General features: G+C 50.2%; 1 protein-coding gene across 5 annotated transcripts in view; it reads left to right on the forward strand.

Moving 5' to 3' along the window:
* Positions 1 to 17,616, forward strand: part of NUP98 (nucleoporin 98 and 96 precursor) — a 62,490-nt gene that overhangs the window by 41,969 nt on the left and 2,905 nt on the right. For all 5 annotated transcript variants that reach the window (XM_053308869.1, XM_053308874.1, XM_053308872.1 and 2 more), the window contains 9 exons: positions 6,986 to 7,415; positions 8,940 to 9,166; positions 10,752 to 11,021; positions 11,848 to 12,005; positions 12,283 to 12,426; positions 13,093 to 13,232; positions 14,693 to 14,914; positions 15,796 to 16,037; positions 16,430 to 16,584. In XM_053308869.1, the coding sequence (XP_053164844.1) occupies positions 6,986 to 7,415; positions 8,940 to 9,166; positions 10,752 to 11,021; positions 11,848 to 12,005; positions 12,283 to 12,426; positions 13,093 to 13,232; positions 14,693 to 14,914; positions 15,796 to 16,037; positions 16,430 to 16,584 (1,988 nt within the window). The remainder of the gene's footprint in view (positions 1 to 6,985; positions 7,416 to 8,939; positions 9,167 to 10,751; positions 11,022 to 11,847; positions 12,006 to 12,282; positions 12,427 to 13,092; positions 13,233 to 14,692; positions 14,915 to 15,795; positions 16,038 to 16,429; positions 16,585 to 17,616) is intronic.

Raw genomic sequence — 17,616 nt, forward strand, 5'->3', positions numbered from 1 at the left:
GTCTCTGTTGGGACAGTTGACTGATAGAGTGAGTGTGTCCAGACCATTGTCTTTGTTTGCATGACCAGCTGCTGCCTATACCCCTTGGAAGTCACTGTTGGAATATACAGGGCTTGGCTTGCACCAGTGCATTATTATTTATTATTTATTTATTCGATTTCTATACCGCCCTTCCAAAAATGGCTCAGGGCGGTTTACACAGAGAAATAATAAATAAATAAAATGGTTCCCTGTCCCCAAAGGGCTTGCAATCTAAAAGAAACATAAGATAGACACCAGCAACAGTCACTGGAGGTACTGTGCTGGGGGTGGATAGGGCCAGTTACTCTCCCCCTGCTAAATAAAGAGAATCACCATGTTAAATGGTGCCTCTTTGCCAAGTTAGCAAGGAATCTAGTCATATTACGTATAGTTGTGGCTTCAGACACACTTTGACTGCAGTTTACCCTGAAGATTATGCCAAATACAAGATCTGGAAGGTTCAGCAGGAGGCGTTACAAACTGTGTAGCAAGCGGCTTTGCTGGTGCTGCCGCCACCACCAAAGGAACCTGAAAGAATAGTCACAATGGCGTCTATGATGAGTCAAACTCAAATCCCGCCTTCGCAGCCAGAGGTGCCGGTGAGGCCTATACAACAAAAGGTACCAGTGAGACCCAGGAAAGTAACAAAGAAAAAGTCACTTCCAGATTTACCCGTGGAACCTGATGTTGAGGGGGACGCTGATCAATCCACCACCTACTCATCTGAAAGGGATGACAAAGGCACTATTGAGCCTGATCCTCCAGCAGAAGTACTACCTAAGACTTCTGTATCACCATCAGAAGAATTAAAGGCCTATCACACACAAATAAGAGAAATGGCTGAGGTCTTGGGGTTGGAATTGAAACAGCTTGAAGTGGATCTTAAGGATCCAGTCTATAATATGATGGCTAAAGCAAAGGTAGTGCACCCGGTGGCGCTTCCCATGCTGCCTGCAATTACAAAAGCAGCTCAGTTGGCCTGGGAAGTACTACAGACATCTACACCGACATCAAGGAAATTGGAAGGGTTGTACAGAATACAGGATAAGACAACACTTACCTGATGAGGCATCCTATACCAAACTCCTTGGTTGCTGAATGCGCTTTGTCTAAGGGTGGTCAGCGTCACACTACTCCTGAAAAAGGACGGAAAACTGATGTTTTAGGTCGTAAGATATATGCCATTTCCAGTTTGGCTATTAAAATAGCTAACTACTACGCATATTTGGCAAGATACAAGCATCATTTGTGGGACGTACTCCAAGACTCATCGTCAATGACACCGGAAGAGTTCCAAGATAAATTTGCACATACGTATGAAAAAACAACTGCTGTGACAAGACAGCTACTCAGTACGTTTACACATTTGGTGGAGATGGAATCACAGAGCGATGACCACAGCGGTAACCTTGTGCCATCATGCTTGGTTAAGATACACGAACTTGCACCAGGAAATTTTTTGCCTTTTGAAGTCTCTTCAAAATAGAGTAAGAGCATTAATAGAGTAGAGCATTTGCCTTATGATGGAAAAGAACTCTTTGCTGAGTCCACAGACACAACAATGGAGACTTGGAAGAGATCTAAGTACACTGCGAAGTCATTCATGGCTTCTATGAGTGCTACAGGGCCATCATCCTGTAATCGCTCTTTTGATAGACAACAACACTTGCCCACATACAGACAGGATAGAAGAAACTTCTATCTCTAAAGGCAGTACAAGCCTTTTCAACGAAATAAGCCCTTTGGACAACGACGGGACAAGGGACAAGACTCTAAACAGAGCAGAGAGCAGAGCAAGCAGACTCTTTGATGGCCAGATCCATCCACTGCAAACACAACTGGTAACACAAGCATCATCACCCAAGGCACACAACATCTGCCTTGCAATTGTCAGCAAATCCATCAAGCTGGCAAGTCATGCGCAAGTATGGCACAATATAACATCAGACCAGTGGGTTTTAAAGATTATAAGGTCTGGTTACGCAATAGAGTTCAAAGCTTTGCCTCAGTTTCAGGGGATGAAGTTTACCAGACCAACCCCAGTGCTGTTGTAGAAATACAAGTGTTACTAGAGAAATAGGCAGTTGTGCGAGTGCAGTGAGTGTACAGGATGTCGGGGTTTACTCCCGGTATTTCCAAATCCCCAAGAAGGATGGGGGTATAAGAGCCATTATGGACCTGAGAGAACTCAATCAGTTTGTAGAGACTCGCAAATTCAGAATGATTTTTCTTACAAGGAATTTTGCATCTTTTGGCCAGGGGAGAATGGGCAGCGACGCTGGACTTGAAGGACGCATATTTCCATGTGGGAATACGCGAAACACATTACAAGTATCTGAGTTCACAGAAAGTGATACAGCGTACCAATATGTGGTTTTGCCATTCGGTTTGTCCACAGCTCCACAAGTGTTTACAAAGGTCATGGCAGTGGTGGTGGCATAATTAAGAACGGAGGGAGTCTTGATCTTCGCCTCTTTAGATGACTGGCTCATGGTCAGAAACGACAAAGAAAGGTTACTTTCGCAAATCCTGTTTCTTCTACATCTCTTGGAAGGCTTGGGCATCATGGTGAACTGGAAGAAGTCAAACCTAACACCAGAAAGACAAATAAGCTACATAGGGGCGGAGCTAGATATGCAAGCAAAGAGAGCTTACTTGTCTCAAGACAGGTATCAGCAGATCAAGAACCTGATAAACCTGTTCACCAAGGTGCCTCGTCAACCTGCAAAGGTTATTCAGAGGCTGATGGGATTGATGGCATCCTGCAGCTCCACCATGTGCAACACCCACCTGCAAATAAGAACATTGCAGATGTGGTATCTGCGGAACTTTCGTCTCAACCAAGACAGTCAGCGAAAGATTCTCTCTCTGCCAAGAATGGTGCTAGTAGTGCTGAACTGGTGGATAGTGAGCACCCATTTACAGTCTGGGATGCCTTTCGAGCCCCAGACCCCCACACTCTGGGTGATGCCTCCCTCTGGGGATGGGGTGCGCATTGCGGATACCATCAAGTACAAGGCCAGTGGACAAGGCAGCAAAAGAAAAGGCATATAAACTGCCTCAAACTGCTGGCGGTGTTTGTGGCATTAAAGGCCTTCAGACCACTCTTACAAGGATATGTAGTACAAGTTCATTTGGACAATACAACAGCAATTGCTTATTTTTACAAGCAGGGAGGAACAGTGTCCCTCTCCCTCTGCTTGCTGAGCCAGCAGTTGTGGAACTGGTATGTAAATCAGGACATATTCCCAACTGTGATACACATAAAAGGAGAGAACAATGTGCAGGTGGATGAACTCAGTCGAACGCTTCTAAAGAACCAGTACTACAAGTGGGAATTGAACGGGACCTATTTGAAGGAGGTATTCGACAAGTGGGGCTGGCCAACGATAGACTTGTTTGCAACTGCTGCAGACAAAAGGTGTCGGATACTGCCCATGTGCAGGGCAAGGCAAGAACTCGTTGGACGATGCGTTCCAAACTCTTTGGACCAGGGGCCAATTTTATCTATTCCTGCTATTATTTTATCTATTCCACTGATAACGCGAGTCATATCTCAGATGCTCAGGGATGCCACGAAGGGAATACTGCTGACACCTTGGTGGCCCAGGCAGCTGTAGTTTGCTCCCTTGCTGAGACTCAAGCAAAAGATACCACAGGTTTCCAAATCGCCCGGATTTGCTAAGCCAAAATGATGGGATGATCCAACACCCACAAATAGAGGCATTAGTTAACAGCATGGTGAATCGGTTATTAGACAAGGTTCTGCTAAATAATAGAAGGCGCACTACGAGGCGCAACAATAGTAGCAAGTGGAAGAGATTCAAGCTAAACGGCAGGGTTTCTTCCCGAGAAAGGCTACGGTTAGGCAAATCCTCCTTTATATGACAACGCTTCTTTTATATGATGGCAGGCTTGGCAAACACATCTCTCAAGGTCCATTTGGCAGCTATATTGTCGGAGCACAAGGGATTGGATGGCTCAATGGTTTTTTCCCATCCAGTCTGTAAAAAAATTCCTGAAGCGTTTAAACAACTTGTACCCACCTATAGAAGAACCAATACAGCAATGGGATTTATCTTTGGTGCTGAAGACCCTAACAGAACAGCCTTTTACGCCATTGGTTGAGGTGAGGCCACATTGCGTATACTGACTTTGAAAACAGTATTTTTAGTGGTGACTACAACAGCCCGTAGGGTGACTGAACTAACAGCTCTATGAGTGGATCACCCTTATACTCAGTTTTTTCCTCAAAGTACTGATGCGACTGGGCCCACGCTTCCGGCCAAAGATATTAACAGAATTCCACATAAACAAAGATATAGTATTACCAACCTTCTTCCAAAATCCGGAATCACCGTTGGAAAAGGCCATGCACTCCTTGGATGTGCAGCGTTCGCTGCTGTATTACCTGGATGCAACAAAAGGCATACATAGGACAAATAAAATTTTTATGTTGTGTAAGAGGAGGTCCAAGGGAAAGCCAGTCTCAAAGCACAGGCTATCCCAATGGATTGTTAAGGTGATTAAGCTGGCGTACAAGACTAAAGGAAAGGAGGCTCCTATGGTCTTTAGAGCACATTCCACGAGGGTGTATGCGTCTTCGGCTGCGAATCTAGCAGGGATATCAATGGCAGAAATCTGCAAGGCAGCAACAGGTCTTCACACCAGCCATTCATAAAATATTATGGCATTGATTTGCGTCTGACAAGAGAGGCTACTTTTGAGAGGAGTGTTCTTAAGCAAGTTCTACCTTGATGTCTCGTTAACTGGACCCACCACCAGTACAAGAGCTGGCTAATCACCCATTCCTTATGAATGCAAAAGATCATGATCCAGATAACCAGGTTGCTCACCTGTAACATATTATCTGGAGGTGATCCGTTGTATTCATAAAACCCACCCGGACCTCCCCACTACGTTAATGAAAAAAGAAGAAGAAAAGAGAATATGTAGATCGTCAACGTCTGGTGGTCTGCAAGAAACTGAACAAGGCACGCCCCAACTTCCAAAAATAATGGAAGCACGAAACACATGCAGGGCAGTTGGACCGGTGCTTTTTAATTTATTCATAAATGATCTAGAAGCAGGGGTAAGTAGCGAGGTGGGCAGATTTGCAGATGATACCAAACTCTTTCGGATAGTGAAATCCAAAACTGATTGTGAGGAGCTCCAAAAGGATCTCTACAAACTGGGGGAGTGGGCGACAAACTGGCAAATGCGGTTCAGTGTTGCCAAGTGTCAAGTGATGCACATTGGGACGAAAAAACCCAACTTCAAGTATATGCTGATGGGATCTGAGCTGTCAGTGACTGACCAGGAGAGGGATCTTGGGGTCGTGGTGGACAGCTCGTTGAAAGTGTCAACTCAATGTGCGGCAGCTGTGAAAAAGGCCAATTCCATGCTATGGATCATTAGGAGGGGGGTTGAAAATAAAACGGCTAATATTATAATGCCCTTATACAAAACTATGGTGTGACCACACCTGGAGTACTGCGTACAATTCTGGTCACCACATCTTAAAAAGGACATTGTAGAACTAGAAAAGGTGAAGAAGAGGGCAACCAAGATGATCAGGGGCCTAGAGCACCTTTCTTATGAGGCAAGACTACAACACCTGGGGCTATTTAGTTTAGAAAAAAGACTGCGGGGAGACATGATAGACGTCTATAAAATCATGCATGGAGTGGAGAAAGTGGGGAGAGAGAAATTCTTCTCCCTCTCACACAACACTAGAACCAGGGATCATCCCATGAAATTGATTGCCAGGAAATCTAGGACCAACAAATGGAAGTACTTTTTCACACAACACATAATCCACTTGTGGAATTCTCTGCCACAAGGTGTGGTGACATCCAACAACCTGGATGGCTTTAAGAAGGGTTTAGATAACTTCATGGAGGAGAGGTCTATCAACGGCTACTAGTCAGAAGGCTATAGGCCACCTCCAGCCTCAAAGGCAGGATGCCACCAGTTGCAGGGGAGATACAGCAGGAGAGAGGGCATGCCCTTCCCTCTTGCCTGTGGGCTCCCCGGAGGCATCTGGTGGGCCACTGTGTGAAACAGGGTACTGGACTAGATGGGCCTCCTTGGGCCTGATCCAGCAGGGCTGTTCTTAAGTTCTTATGAGGAGCTAGTCAATCTGTCCGTGATGTCCCTGTGCAGGCACAGAACTTAAGTAAAAGTGCACAAACTTACCCTTCTAGCCCATGGAGGTTTTCATCATTTTTGAAAGTGTATATTTGTGGCCCACTTCCACATGAAACCACTTGCAGTGTATAAGTCTTAATGAGTGAGCCCACTATACACTGACAAGTGGCTCCATGATTTATTTAACTCTTATAATAAAAGTTTAATATTTTATAGAAGACACATGTAGACCGCCTATTTCTTTTTAAACACACACATATATAAATACAAGATACTAAGAACTCTATTGCTAACGTAATAGCTATTCCTGATCTTGCATAGTTCTACTTTGGATCAGTCTTATTCCCAGTTTGTTAAGGTATTCCATGGAAGCTTCTGCCTTAACAATTAATTTCTGAGGTGCCACCAGATTTTGTTGTGTGTGTTGCAACAGACAAATACAGCTGCTCTTCTGTAATCAGATTTAAATTTGAAACTTAGCAACTAGTTTCTTGCCAATCAAATTCTCCTGACAGTGTGACTCATTCCTTAAGTATGCACATGGGTGCTTTCTGCCACTAGCTGCTTTTATATGGAGATAAGCCCCATTTGAACATAACTGAAATGGCTCAGAAAGGCTGTGCTTTAAGATGAGACGGTGGTGGTGGTGGTGGTGGTGTTCAGTCAGCTGCTATTTCTAGACCAAATAGTTAGTGTGCTTTGAGAAATCATCTAGGCTGCCACAGACCACTACAGCCTATTCTGCCTCTGTCCTCTCAGTTGATAAAAACTCTAACCCTAACGAAGGCCTTTCCTTCCTCTCTCTCCCCCTTAGTTGGTGGGCTGCTGCGGCCGAGAGTCTCTAGTGGGTCTTTCCTCCTCCCTGCTGCTTCTCTCCAGGACCTCCGCAGCCCAAGGACTTCCTTGCAAGGTGGTGCTCCTTCTGCGCCTTCATGGTCTGCACGTTCCCCGCTGGCTTCTGTTTTCACAGTGCCCAGTTCAGCGCCTGACGTTCCACTGAAGACAGTGGGTATCCGCAGGCATCCTGGGCTGGTGCCTTTGGAAAAATCAGTCACCTATGGGAAAGGAAGGCTTCTGATGGATATGGCTCTCTTCATGGGGCGCTCCACCCGTGTTGGCTGGGGAGCCAACTGGATTCTTGTCCACAGCGGAGAGCAACTGAGCAGTGGGTTGAGTGATCCAGAAGATCTCTGCAATACGTCCATGGAGTATGGATTCTTGCCAGCACCCGTTGCTCCTAAACAGTGAGTCGAGAGTTCTCTGAACCGCTCTTCCTTGGAAAGGAATCTTTTCTCCAGGCTGTTTAGTGTTCCATTGGTTGATGGGCTGGGAGCTTGACTGGAGGAGGATGGTCTGTTGTACAGCTGATAGACCGGAGGGCTCTTGCAGCAGAAGCAGGATTAAATCCTCACTGGTGTTAGGAGGGTGGGAAGGAACAGGTGCCATTCCTGCTTAAGAACATAACATAAAAACAGCCCAGGTGGATCAGGCCCAAATCCTATCTAGTCCAGCATCCTGTTGCACACAGTGGCCCACCAGATGCCTCTGGAAAGCAACAGGCATGTCCTCTCTTGCTGTTGCTCCCCTGTAACTATTTAGAGGCATCTTGCCTCTGAGCCTGGAGGTGGCCTATAGCCACCAGACTAGTAGCCATTGATAGACCTGTCCTCCATGAATTGGTCCAAGCCCATCTTAAAGCCATCCAAGCTGGTGGCCATCACCACATCCCATGGCGGAAAATCCCGTAGATTAATCATGTGCTGTGTGGAAAAGTACTTCCTTTTGTTGGTCCTAAATTTCCTGGCCATTAGTTTCATAGGATGACCCCTGGCTCTAGTGTTGTGAGAGAGGGAGAAACATTTCTCTGTCCACTCTCTCTCTGCTTGATGCATAATTTTATATACCTCTATCATGTCTCCCTATAGCTGCCTCTTTTCCAAACAAAAAAGCTTATGGTCCACTGAGCACTCAGTCTGTCTCATTTGGAGGAACACCTTCTTAAAGATAGAGTGCCCCTCTTCCTTCCTGGCCGTTGACGGTGCCCTGTTTGAGCACACTTATTTACTGCAAACATTTTATCTCCACCTTTTTCTTGATGGGTCTACACGAAGTCCTCTCTTTCAATGGGGCTCTCCTCTCTCCAGCCTAAAAAGACCCAAGTAGCTCCTTGTTCCTCATAGGACTTGGTCTCCTGATCCCCACCATCTTCGTAGTTCTCTCTGGAATCCATGTAATCTTTTAAAAGAATTAAACCCCAATAATAAAAATGCAGTGCATTATGAAACATCTGCCAGTAGCCAAGGCAAGAATCGTCAATTCTCCAACTCAGGGAGCTCCCTTGGCGTAAAACCTAGGGAGTGATTGCCATGTGGCAGGAGCCTTTGGGTACATGTCAGAAGGAGCCGTTGTTTAGGCCCTGGATCTGGGTGGCTCTGCCACCTTTTATCCATAGAATCATGCATGAAATTTATTGCCAGCTTTGGAAAACATGTCCAGGCAATTGTCTCTATGTGGGGCTCGGTTTCCATCCAGAAGCAGACAGGAAAGGTGTTCCCCCAGGTGTTGTTGACTGGCATTCCCAGATGCACTGGCCTTTGGCTGGGGATTCTGGGAGTTGTAGTCAACCACATCTGGGAATCCCTGTTAGAGGGAACTGTGGATAGGAGTTCCAAATAGCAAGCGGGGAGATCTTGCCCTTGTCCCCCACTTCTCCTGTTGGCAGGGCAGCTGCTCATCTCCCATGTTTTGTGCCCCTAATGTCTGCACAGGCTCTCAGAGTCTCCCTTCAAGGTTCATGTAGAGAAGCTCAGCCTGGAAGGAAAGGCCAGTGGGAATCAGGACTCCTACCTCATTCCACTGGAGATCAAGTTGAAGCACAGCACTGTCCACATGGACGAACCCTGCCCTCTCATCACCCCCAACCCTGGGGTTGCTGCCATCCACGAATATGCCGGCTGGGCCACAGAGGTCTCGGGAGACCGAGAAGAAGAGAGAGGTGAGCATCAACTTTGCTTAAAGGGGCAGGGGACCATCTTGTGGGTATTACTAGTACTGACTTCCAGTCTGGTCTCCTGCCAGTGAGAAAAAGGATGCTCTCTTCTTGATGGCGTCTTGTATGTGAGCTTCCTGTGTCAGTGGTCAAAGTGTGTTGGGTGGGTTGGCACTGCTGTTTGTGGCCCTTAGGACCTCCTGCCTAAAGATAGGTCTCCAAAGACATCGGGGGCTGCTTTTCAGAAGCTTCATTAAAAGCCTCAAAACGGCAACATGTGAGCGAGGAACTGGGATTCTGAAATCTAACCTGCTGCAACAAATCTTGACCCTTGTGACTGCCGGGTGACTTAGTGGACTGAATGAGACCTTCTTGGGTGCATTTCTATATTCTTGGCTCCCGCTTATGAAGCGAGTAGTTTGCCACCCTAATTCTCAGCCTCTCAGGATCTTGTGTTTTGTGCTAGAGGAGTGTTGAATTCAGAACAGCAAATTGAAGTTTTAGGATGGTTCCCCCCTCCCTTTAAAATATTGATGGCCTTCTCCTCCAGCACACTGCTGCTCAGGGTGGCTTACAGTAAAAGGATATAAGCATAACATCCACAGAAAGAGACAATCTGCTCTGCAGATCCCCGTCCCCTTGAACACACTCCTGCTTTTCAGCATTGATTACACACTGACGCCTGTGAACATAGGGAGAATATCCCACTGTTTTCTTCTCTTCCGTGGGTAGTATCGCTATCCACTTTGTCGAGCAGATGTAACGCCTTGGTTTGATCAGATTCCTCTTTTCCTTTCTTCCCTGTATTCTTCTCTTTCTGTTTTATTGCCCATTCCTATCTTTGCCTTGAAGCCTTTAGTATAACTCCCCTGCCTCCATACCCTGCTGCAAATAAGCCCAGCGTCATGTAGTTCCCCTCTACACTGCCTGCCTTTCCTGTTTGGTCTCCTGTGTGTCTGGTTTTTATACTATGAACTGCTCAGAGCAGGCGCAAGTCTTCTGAGATGTGGTGGTAAAGTGCCACTTGCTGCGGCTTCTTGTTCTTCTGAAATTTGGCTTGCTGTCCGACCCAGCCCCTTTCAAACTGGATAAGGAGAAAGTGGTCTCTCCCAAGGAACCGAACGACAGCGTTTCTTTTTCTTGTTGCAGAAGCCTTTTAAAAAATTTTCTTTTTTTAGAGGGCCTGGAATTTTCTAGCGGGGCTGACCTGCTCTCCTGCCCTAAGAGGCTTCCCTGCTGGTTTTCTTACAGTGCCCTCCTTTGATCCACACTGGGTGAGTGCTCACGGGCACTGGGTCGCTCCCAAGTTCAGAGCCTGGTCATGACACTTGCTTTGGGGGACACAGCAGAGCATTCTGGGGAAGGCTTGACCTTCTGCTGTCACCAGTTATGCTGTGAGACTTCCAGAGTGGGTCACAAGCAGGGGACGAGTGCTCTGCAGAGCAAAAATAGGTGATTCTAGAACTGAGCGGTGGCAGAAGGTGCGGTGGCAGAATCGCCTTAGGAGTAGCTCGTCTGCTTGTGGCTGGGACCCTGTTGCAACATTGAGCTGGCCCAGGTCTGTGCCAACCTTGTATCGCTTTCTTTTCAGCTGCGGTGAAGGACTGGGCTCTGGTGTGGACTTTGTGTGAGGCACTCTGGGGCCACTTGAAAGAGCTGGAGGCCCGCCTGGATGAGCCCAGCGAGTACACCCTTGCTTTGGAGCGCCGGAAGGCTTTTTCCCGCTGGCTGTCGCAAACGGCGGCTGAGCGGATTGAGGAGGAGGTCTCTCTTAGCCAGCAGGACAATCCCACAGAGGCTGTCTTCAGCTACCTCACTGGGAAACGCATCAGTGAAGCTTGTCAGCTGGCTCAGCAGTCTGGTAAGTCGACGCCTCTTCATCTGAACCTGGGACGCCATAGGACTGGGTTGCTTTTGATGAGAGAGAAACGCAGTAGATGGAATCTCCCTCAGCTAGAGAGGAAGTGACAGAGCCTTCCTCCAGGCAAGAGAGTCCTGCCTTTGAGACCCCTGAATGGAGAAGTGGAGAGGCACAGCTTGAGGAAAGAAGCATTGTGGTGGGTTTTCCAGGGGAGTTCATCCTTGACGACTCCTGAGCCAGGGGCACCTGGGACTGCTCCTTGCTGGTGTCTTCTTGGCATAAGACACACCGCCTAGAGGAGATGCCTTCCTTGGTGCCTGGTTAACTTTTGTGCTTCCTCTTGTTAGGAAGGAGAGGCAGTGTTGTGTTACGGCAAGCTCTTCCTCTCTGCTTTAGCAGCTTCCAAGAAAAGAATCCAAGTAGAGCACAGTTGCCAAATAAAATCAGCTTCTTGAACTGCTAGATTAGCAGTCAGAAAAATCCTGCTTTAAAAGTGATTTCAGTGCTGGTAGCACTCCCAAGGAAATCTGCATCAGCTTAACACTCTCACTCTCTCGTACCTGGATTTAGCTGCCTTCCTCTGTCCCCCAGTTCATTGTGTTGCTTGCCCAGAAGAGAGCCTGACAAGATCAGATAATTGCAGAGGCCCTAAAGACATGCTAGCAGCACTGGGCTCTGGATTGCCGCTTCTACTAGTGGAGTGTGGCTGCCCCTAAGCAGCAGCCACACTGGTCCAAGTTGTGCCAGAATTCAGGAAGGTCAGCTCAGCGGGCTTTGTCTCTCAGGTTTGGGATGCTGATGTGCTGTGTTCTGCTGCTGCTTTTAGGGGATCATAGGCTGGCGTTGCTCCTCTCCCAGCTGGTAGGGAGCCAGGAGGTCCGTGAACTTCTTGCCATGCAGCTAGCAGACTGGCATCACCTCCAGGCAGATGGCTTCATCCAGGAGGAGAGACTTCGCATCTTTGCCCTGCTAGCTGGCAAGCCGGTGAGTCACCAAGTCTGTTCTTGACCATCTCTGCTCTCAGTTGTGTCACATCACGCCACAGGGCCCATGAGCCTCTTTATGTCTGCCTCTCTTGTGCCTTGGTGTTTACCAAGAAGGATCCTTGTTTTTCCCCACCACATGTACTCTGAGTTCCGGTTGTACTCAAGTCCCTGGTTTCGGCACCAGACCACCCTCCTGGAACAACTTCCTCTGGCCTCATGTGTCCACCTGTGCTTGACCCAAAGCAGCTGTCTCAACCCTTGCCTCTTTTTTGCAGGTGTGGCACTTGTCAGAGAGGAGAAGTGTCAACGTCTGTTCCCAGCTGGATTGGAAGCGCTCTGTGGGCATCCATCTCTGGTACCTGCTTCCCTCCACAGCCCCCCTTTCCAAGGCTCTCAGCATGTACGAAGCTGCATTCCAGGTAGGTAGCTGTTGCAGCCTTGCGGGTCGGAATGCTAGTCTGGAGCACATTGAGACTCTAGAGCTGGTGCAATCCTTCCTGATGGAAAGGGGTGGCGAGAAACTTAACTATGCACACCACTCTGGGCTCCTTGGAGGAAGAGCAGAATATAAATGTAAAAATAAATAGATAGATAGATGATAAACCATGGTATGCGGTGGTTTGGCCAAGTTGCATCCACTGCTGTTCTGCCCACAGAAGCTCTGCCAGCAGGCCACATTCAGTCAAGCACAGTGCAGTAGGCAGGAAGCATGTTTCCTATGCAACTCAGGGCATTTTCACAAGCAATGTTCAGCAGTGTGTGCATGTTTGTGTAAACAGAATGATGATAAAGACACAGTGGTCAGAAAAGATGCTTTGAGAATAGTACTACTCCACTCTCTGTATTGCATTAAGAGCATTCGGAAGTGACCCACAGGAAACAAAAAGGCGTCAGTGCTGCGTGGGAAAAGGTCCACAGGGTGCTCAAGCACTTGTGGCCCTGGGTGTGTTTCTGGCTGGTGGCTCACTGTTGCTTGGGATTTTCCTGATTCTGAACTGGAAAGCCCCCTGCCAGTAGCCCCCTTGTAGAGGAGGGAGCTCTTCTTGCCTGGGACTGTGTTTTCTTCTTGGTGCCCCCTCCTCCAGAACTCCTCGGAATGCGATAAGTATGCCTGTTCTCCGCTGCCTCCATATCTTGAAGGCTCAGGCTATGTGGTTGAAGATGGCGATTCACAGCACCCCCTGCGAGATGTCTGCTTTCACCTCTTAAAATTGTACAGTGACAGGTAAATTTGCTTATGCTGCAAATACCTTATTAGTGAAAAGGGGGCACTCACAGATAAAGTAATAATTTCCACAAATGCAAGGAACTTGTAATATATATCTTTTAAAAGATTCCCACAACCAGCCACGCAGCACGCTTCCCCTGATCCTGGCCTCCTCCTCCTCCTCCTCCCCCACCTCCAGTTCATGCAAACACCGGAGGGAGGGAGGGAGGGGGAACTGTGTTCTTCTCACCTAGCCGAAGCCTCAGGAGTCCCTGCAGTAAGGCAGTTGTACTGTAGTGCTCAGCTACTCAGACTCTACTGGGCAAAGTGAGCAAGAAGCCCCCCGCCCAGCCTCAAGTGCAGTAGCCTGGCACTGGGGGCTGCTCTTGCTCTCCCTTCCTCATGGCCTAGTCCCGATTTCAGGCCACAGTTCTTCCTGGCTTCTAAACACGCACCTCGTTCCAGAGCAGAACTGTGGCCCAGTGGTGTCTGAAACCTGGGGTTGTGTGAAGCGTCAGAGGCCAAATTGGGCCTAGTTCAGATTGGGTTGAGGTGACTCTGGCTGGGCTAAAATTGGGCCTGGTTCAGCTGAGCCTCGGAACCTAAACCCACTCTCACTCTGACCTGGTGCTTGCGTCAGGGATGTGCGAGCCAGACATTGAGCTGGCCTGGGTTGGGCGCTCCGAGGTTGGACTGGACTGCGCCCAGCTTGCGGGCCAGCTCGGGGTGGGGGTGGGGAGATACTTGTAAAGGAGAATCTGGCTAGGATTCCTTTAACATTTGGGGGAGGCTTTATTTACCTTTTTAGACTGAAGTGGTGGCAGCAGGGGGGGGGGGCGCTCCTCCTGCCAGCCTCCCAACTCACAGTCTGGGCCAGCTGAGTCCCAGTTCGGGCCTCTGTGCACACACCTGGCCAAAGCCGGCCCGGGCTGTCAGTTGGGAGGAGCCCCTCTGGCAGAGATGAGGCTTCGGTTTAAAAGGTGAATCAAGCCCCTCTCTCTCTCCCCCCCCCCGCCCTGCCCACTCATTCCAAGTTAGAGGAAGTCTCCCCTACGACGCGTTCTCTCTGTCTCAAACCTTTTCTCCTGCCAGCTGTGGCCACTTCACCTTAAAAAAGGCCACCTTAGGTTTTTCCTTCTCCTCGCACGTAGTCCAGGCAAATGTGCAGGGTTTTATACTATAGCGATTTCAGGGGTGGAACTCCACTGCCCCCTCCCAAAATTGCCGTGGCAAAACAGGGACTCCTCTGAGCACTGAGATGGGTTCTGCATTGTATTGTGCAGGGCCGTCCTGAAGTGCGTTCCTGAATGGTCTGGGGGGAGGGGCATGTATGTCCTGCTTGGCCCCTGAGCCTGGCCTCCCCGCCCCTGTGGGCCGCTGGCAGGCGGTGCTGTGAGCTGGAGCAGCGGCTCCCTCCAGGAGTGCAGCAGAGCCAGCCGCTTTGCCCCATGTCCTGACCAGTGTCGTTCTCCTTGCAGGTGTTACGAGCTCCAGGAACTGCTTGACCCCAGGAGCATAACGGCCGACCCCTTGGACTACCGCCTCAGCTGGCACCTGTGGGAAGTGCTGCGGGCCTTGAACTACACCCACCTGTCGGAGCGGGGCCAGGGCGTGCTGAATGCCAGCTATGCCTCCCAGCTGGAGAGCGAGGGGCTGTGGGAGTGGGCGGTCTTCGTCCTGCTGCACGTGCCCAGTGCCCAGTAAGTGCCAGGCGGTGGGGTGGCTGCGTTCTGCTTGGGCCAGCAGCTCAGGCACTGGGCTACTCCGCCCCAAAGACCACAGCAGAACAAGGAGGGGTCTCCCAGGGGACCACATGATTGCCTCTGAAAGGGGAGCATCCCCTCCAAAATGCAGACAAGCCCTGTTCCTCCCATGGAATAGCGTTGCTGTTCCTATGTTGTTAAGGGGCACCTGAGCACTCTTGCGTGTATGAGAGTTCTGCACTAGAAATCCCAATCCTGCAATGGATCAAAAGTAAAAAGCCTTTAGAGATAGCTGGAGGAGAGTACCCCCTTCGGATTTCTTCTATTGCCGCATTTCGGTTGAGAGCAGGGAAGGGGCGGTGGGGGGGGGGGACTTGAGCTTGCAGAAGAACCTGGCACAAAGGCATGGCTGTACCTGTGCGGTGGCCTCATCTAGCTCAGGACAGTTTGTTCTGACAGTCAGCAGCTCTCCAGAGCTGAAGCAGAGATTTGGTCTTTCTCAGCCTGGCTTCCTGAGGTCTTTAGCTGAAGATGCCAGCAAGTGCTGTGTCTGGGGCCTCCTTCGCGCAGAACATCTGCTCTGCCACTCTGCTGCAGCCCTTCTCTCAGTAGGGAGAAACCGGCGTGGGGTGTGTGTGTGTATGTGTTGCTGGGAGATGCTTTCTCTTTCTGAATGGTCTTGTAGGTTTAGGAGCTCCTGGGTTATTTTCCCTCAGCCATGAAGGCGAAAAACAGATTCCTTGTAAACAGCAAATGATGTGTGGCTAGCTAAATGGGGGGGGGGGGGCGGCAGGCGGCATGAAGAGCCCTCGAGATACACAACTGGGGTGTTGTGACAAGTAAACAAATGAGGCTTTCCCGCCCCATCTTCCCACTAGCACGCGTGAGAAGGCAGTACGCGAATTGTTGAACCGCCACTGCACGCTGGTGGAGACGCCGGAGTCCTGGGCCAAAGAGGCCTTCCTCACAGAGAGACTGTGTGTGCCACCAGAGTGGATCCATGAAGCCAAGGCGCTGAGGGCCAGGATGGAGGGAGACAAGCACAAGGAGGCCCTCTACCTGTTCAAGGCAGGGCACTGGAGTCCCTGCCACAGACTTGTCGTCCAGCACCTGGCTTCAGGTAAGGCCCGTCTGCTTGCTTCTCCGAAGGGATAGAGGCCCAAGGGGTGGTGTCTGGTTGCAGCTCAGTCCTCCCAGCAGAAGCTGCTGTGAATGGTGACTCGGAGGGGACCGTCTACCTGCAAAGCAAGGCCTTGTTGCTGGTCTGTGTGCAGTGAAAAACGTCCCGGGCATGTTGCACAAGGCCAGCCTTCCGTCTGCCCAGGGACGCTTCTCCTGCCTGCTCAGGCGTCCTTCCTTCAGGGCCCCCAGAACTGGCAACAGCCTCTCCTTGCCTTGCTGCCATCCCCATCTCCAGAGCGGTCCTTCCAGAGCTGGGGTTGGGCTGGTGGGGGGCTGCTCCTCCCTTCCGTCAGACACGCCCATGACGGCTGCTCGACGCTTCCCTTTCAGATGCCATTATTAACGAAAACTACACCTACTTGAAGGGGTATTTGGAAAACCTGTCTGCTCCAGAGCACAGCGCACTCATTCAGGACTGGGACACTGCTGGGCTGGTGTTCTTGGACTACATCCGGGTGGTGGAGATGCTTGACAAGATCCAGCAGGTGGGGCAGCCGAGAGTGTGTCTGTGGTTGACCAGCCTGCCCCATGGGGGAGGAGGGTCTTTCCCCCTCCTGGGGAACACTGTCTCACGGGGCTGATCTAGCATGTGGTGCGTCCTTCTTGGGACTGTACCTGGTGGGGCGGGGGTGGTCTGCCTGTGCCTCCAGGAAGGCATTCCCTGCACCTGGAAACCTAGCTTGCTGGGGAGACGGCAGAGCCAGACACTTCCTAGGCATGCTACTCCCCGCCACCCCCGCAAGCAGGAAGCGGTGATGTCTGGGGGGAGTCTCCTCCAGATGGCAGTGACCAGCGATGGCCCCCTCCATGGGGCTAGCTTCCTCCACACACCGTAAGGAGAGGGAGGAAGAGATCTCCTTTTTGGAGGCCGTTCTGTGCTGTGCTCCTCCTGCAGCCACGGAAAGCTGTTTGAATGCCCCAGCAGTGTTTTGGGGGCTGCCTCCTGAACTCTTGCCTACCCTGAGTGTGGAAAGGGAGTGCTCCAGTGCAGCTCCCTGGAGTGGTGTCATGGCTAACCACAGAGATACATGGCCGGACTTCTGTGCAGGGACTTCAGGTAGCCTTGATGTTGATAAAGGGCCTGTGGAAGTGATTTGTGAAAATCTGCTCCACACCTCAACACATGCCTGGAGATTTAGACTGCACAGCTTGCCCCTGGGTCTGGTTTGCCTTGGCAGCATCTGCTTCTATAGCAGCAGCCCAGCTCCTAATCAGATCTGCTCATGGTGGCCCTGGTCTGGATCCAGCAGACTGGCTGCTCTGATGGCTCGAGAGGCCTGCAGGGGACTCGTGGCCGCCGTCTTGCTCTTCTGCCTCAGCAGGCAACTTGAGAACTGCACACCACAAACTGCCCTTTTTTCCATCCTGGCTCAAACAGCACAGCCTGTCCTCCCCAGCGCGGAGAGCTAAAGAGGGGCCTGAGTCTAAGAAGGCAGCCAGCAGATGCTGCCGCAGTTGGGCTGGGAGAAAGTGGGGGGCGAGGCAGGGAGACAGAGGCCACTTTGGAGCCAGGTGTC

This window comes from Hemicordylus capensis, chromosome 3 (genome assembly GCF_027244095.1).
Source record: "Hemicordylus capensis ecotype Gifberg chromosome 3, rHemCap1.1.pri, whole genome shotgun sequence".
Lineage (NCBI taxonomy): Eukaryota > Metazoa > Chordata > Lepidosauria > Squamata > Cordylidae > Hemicordylus > Hemicordylus capensis.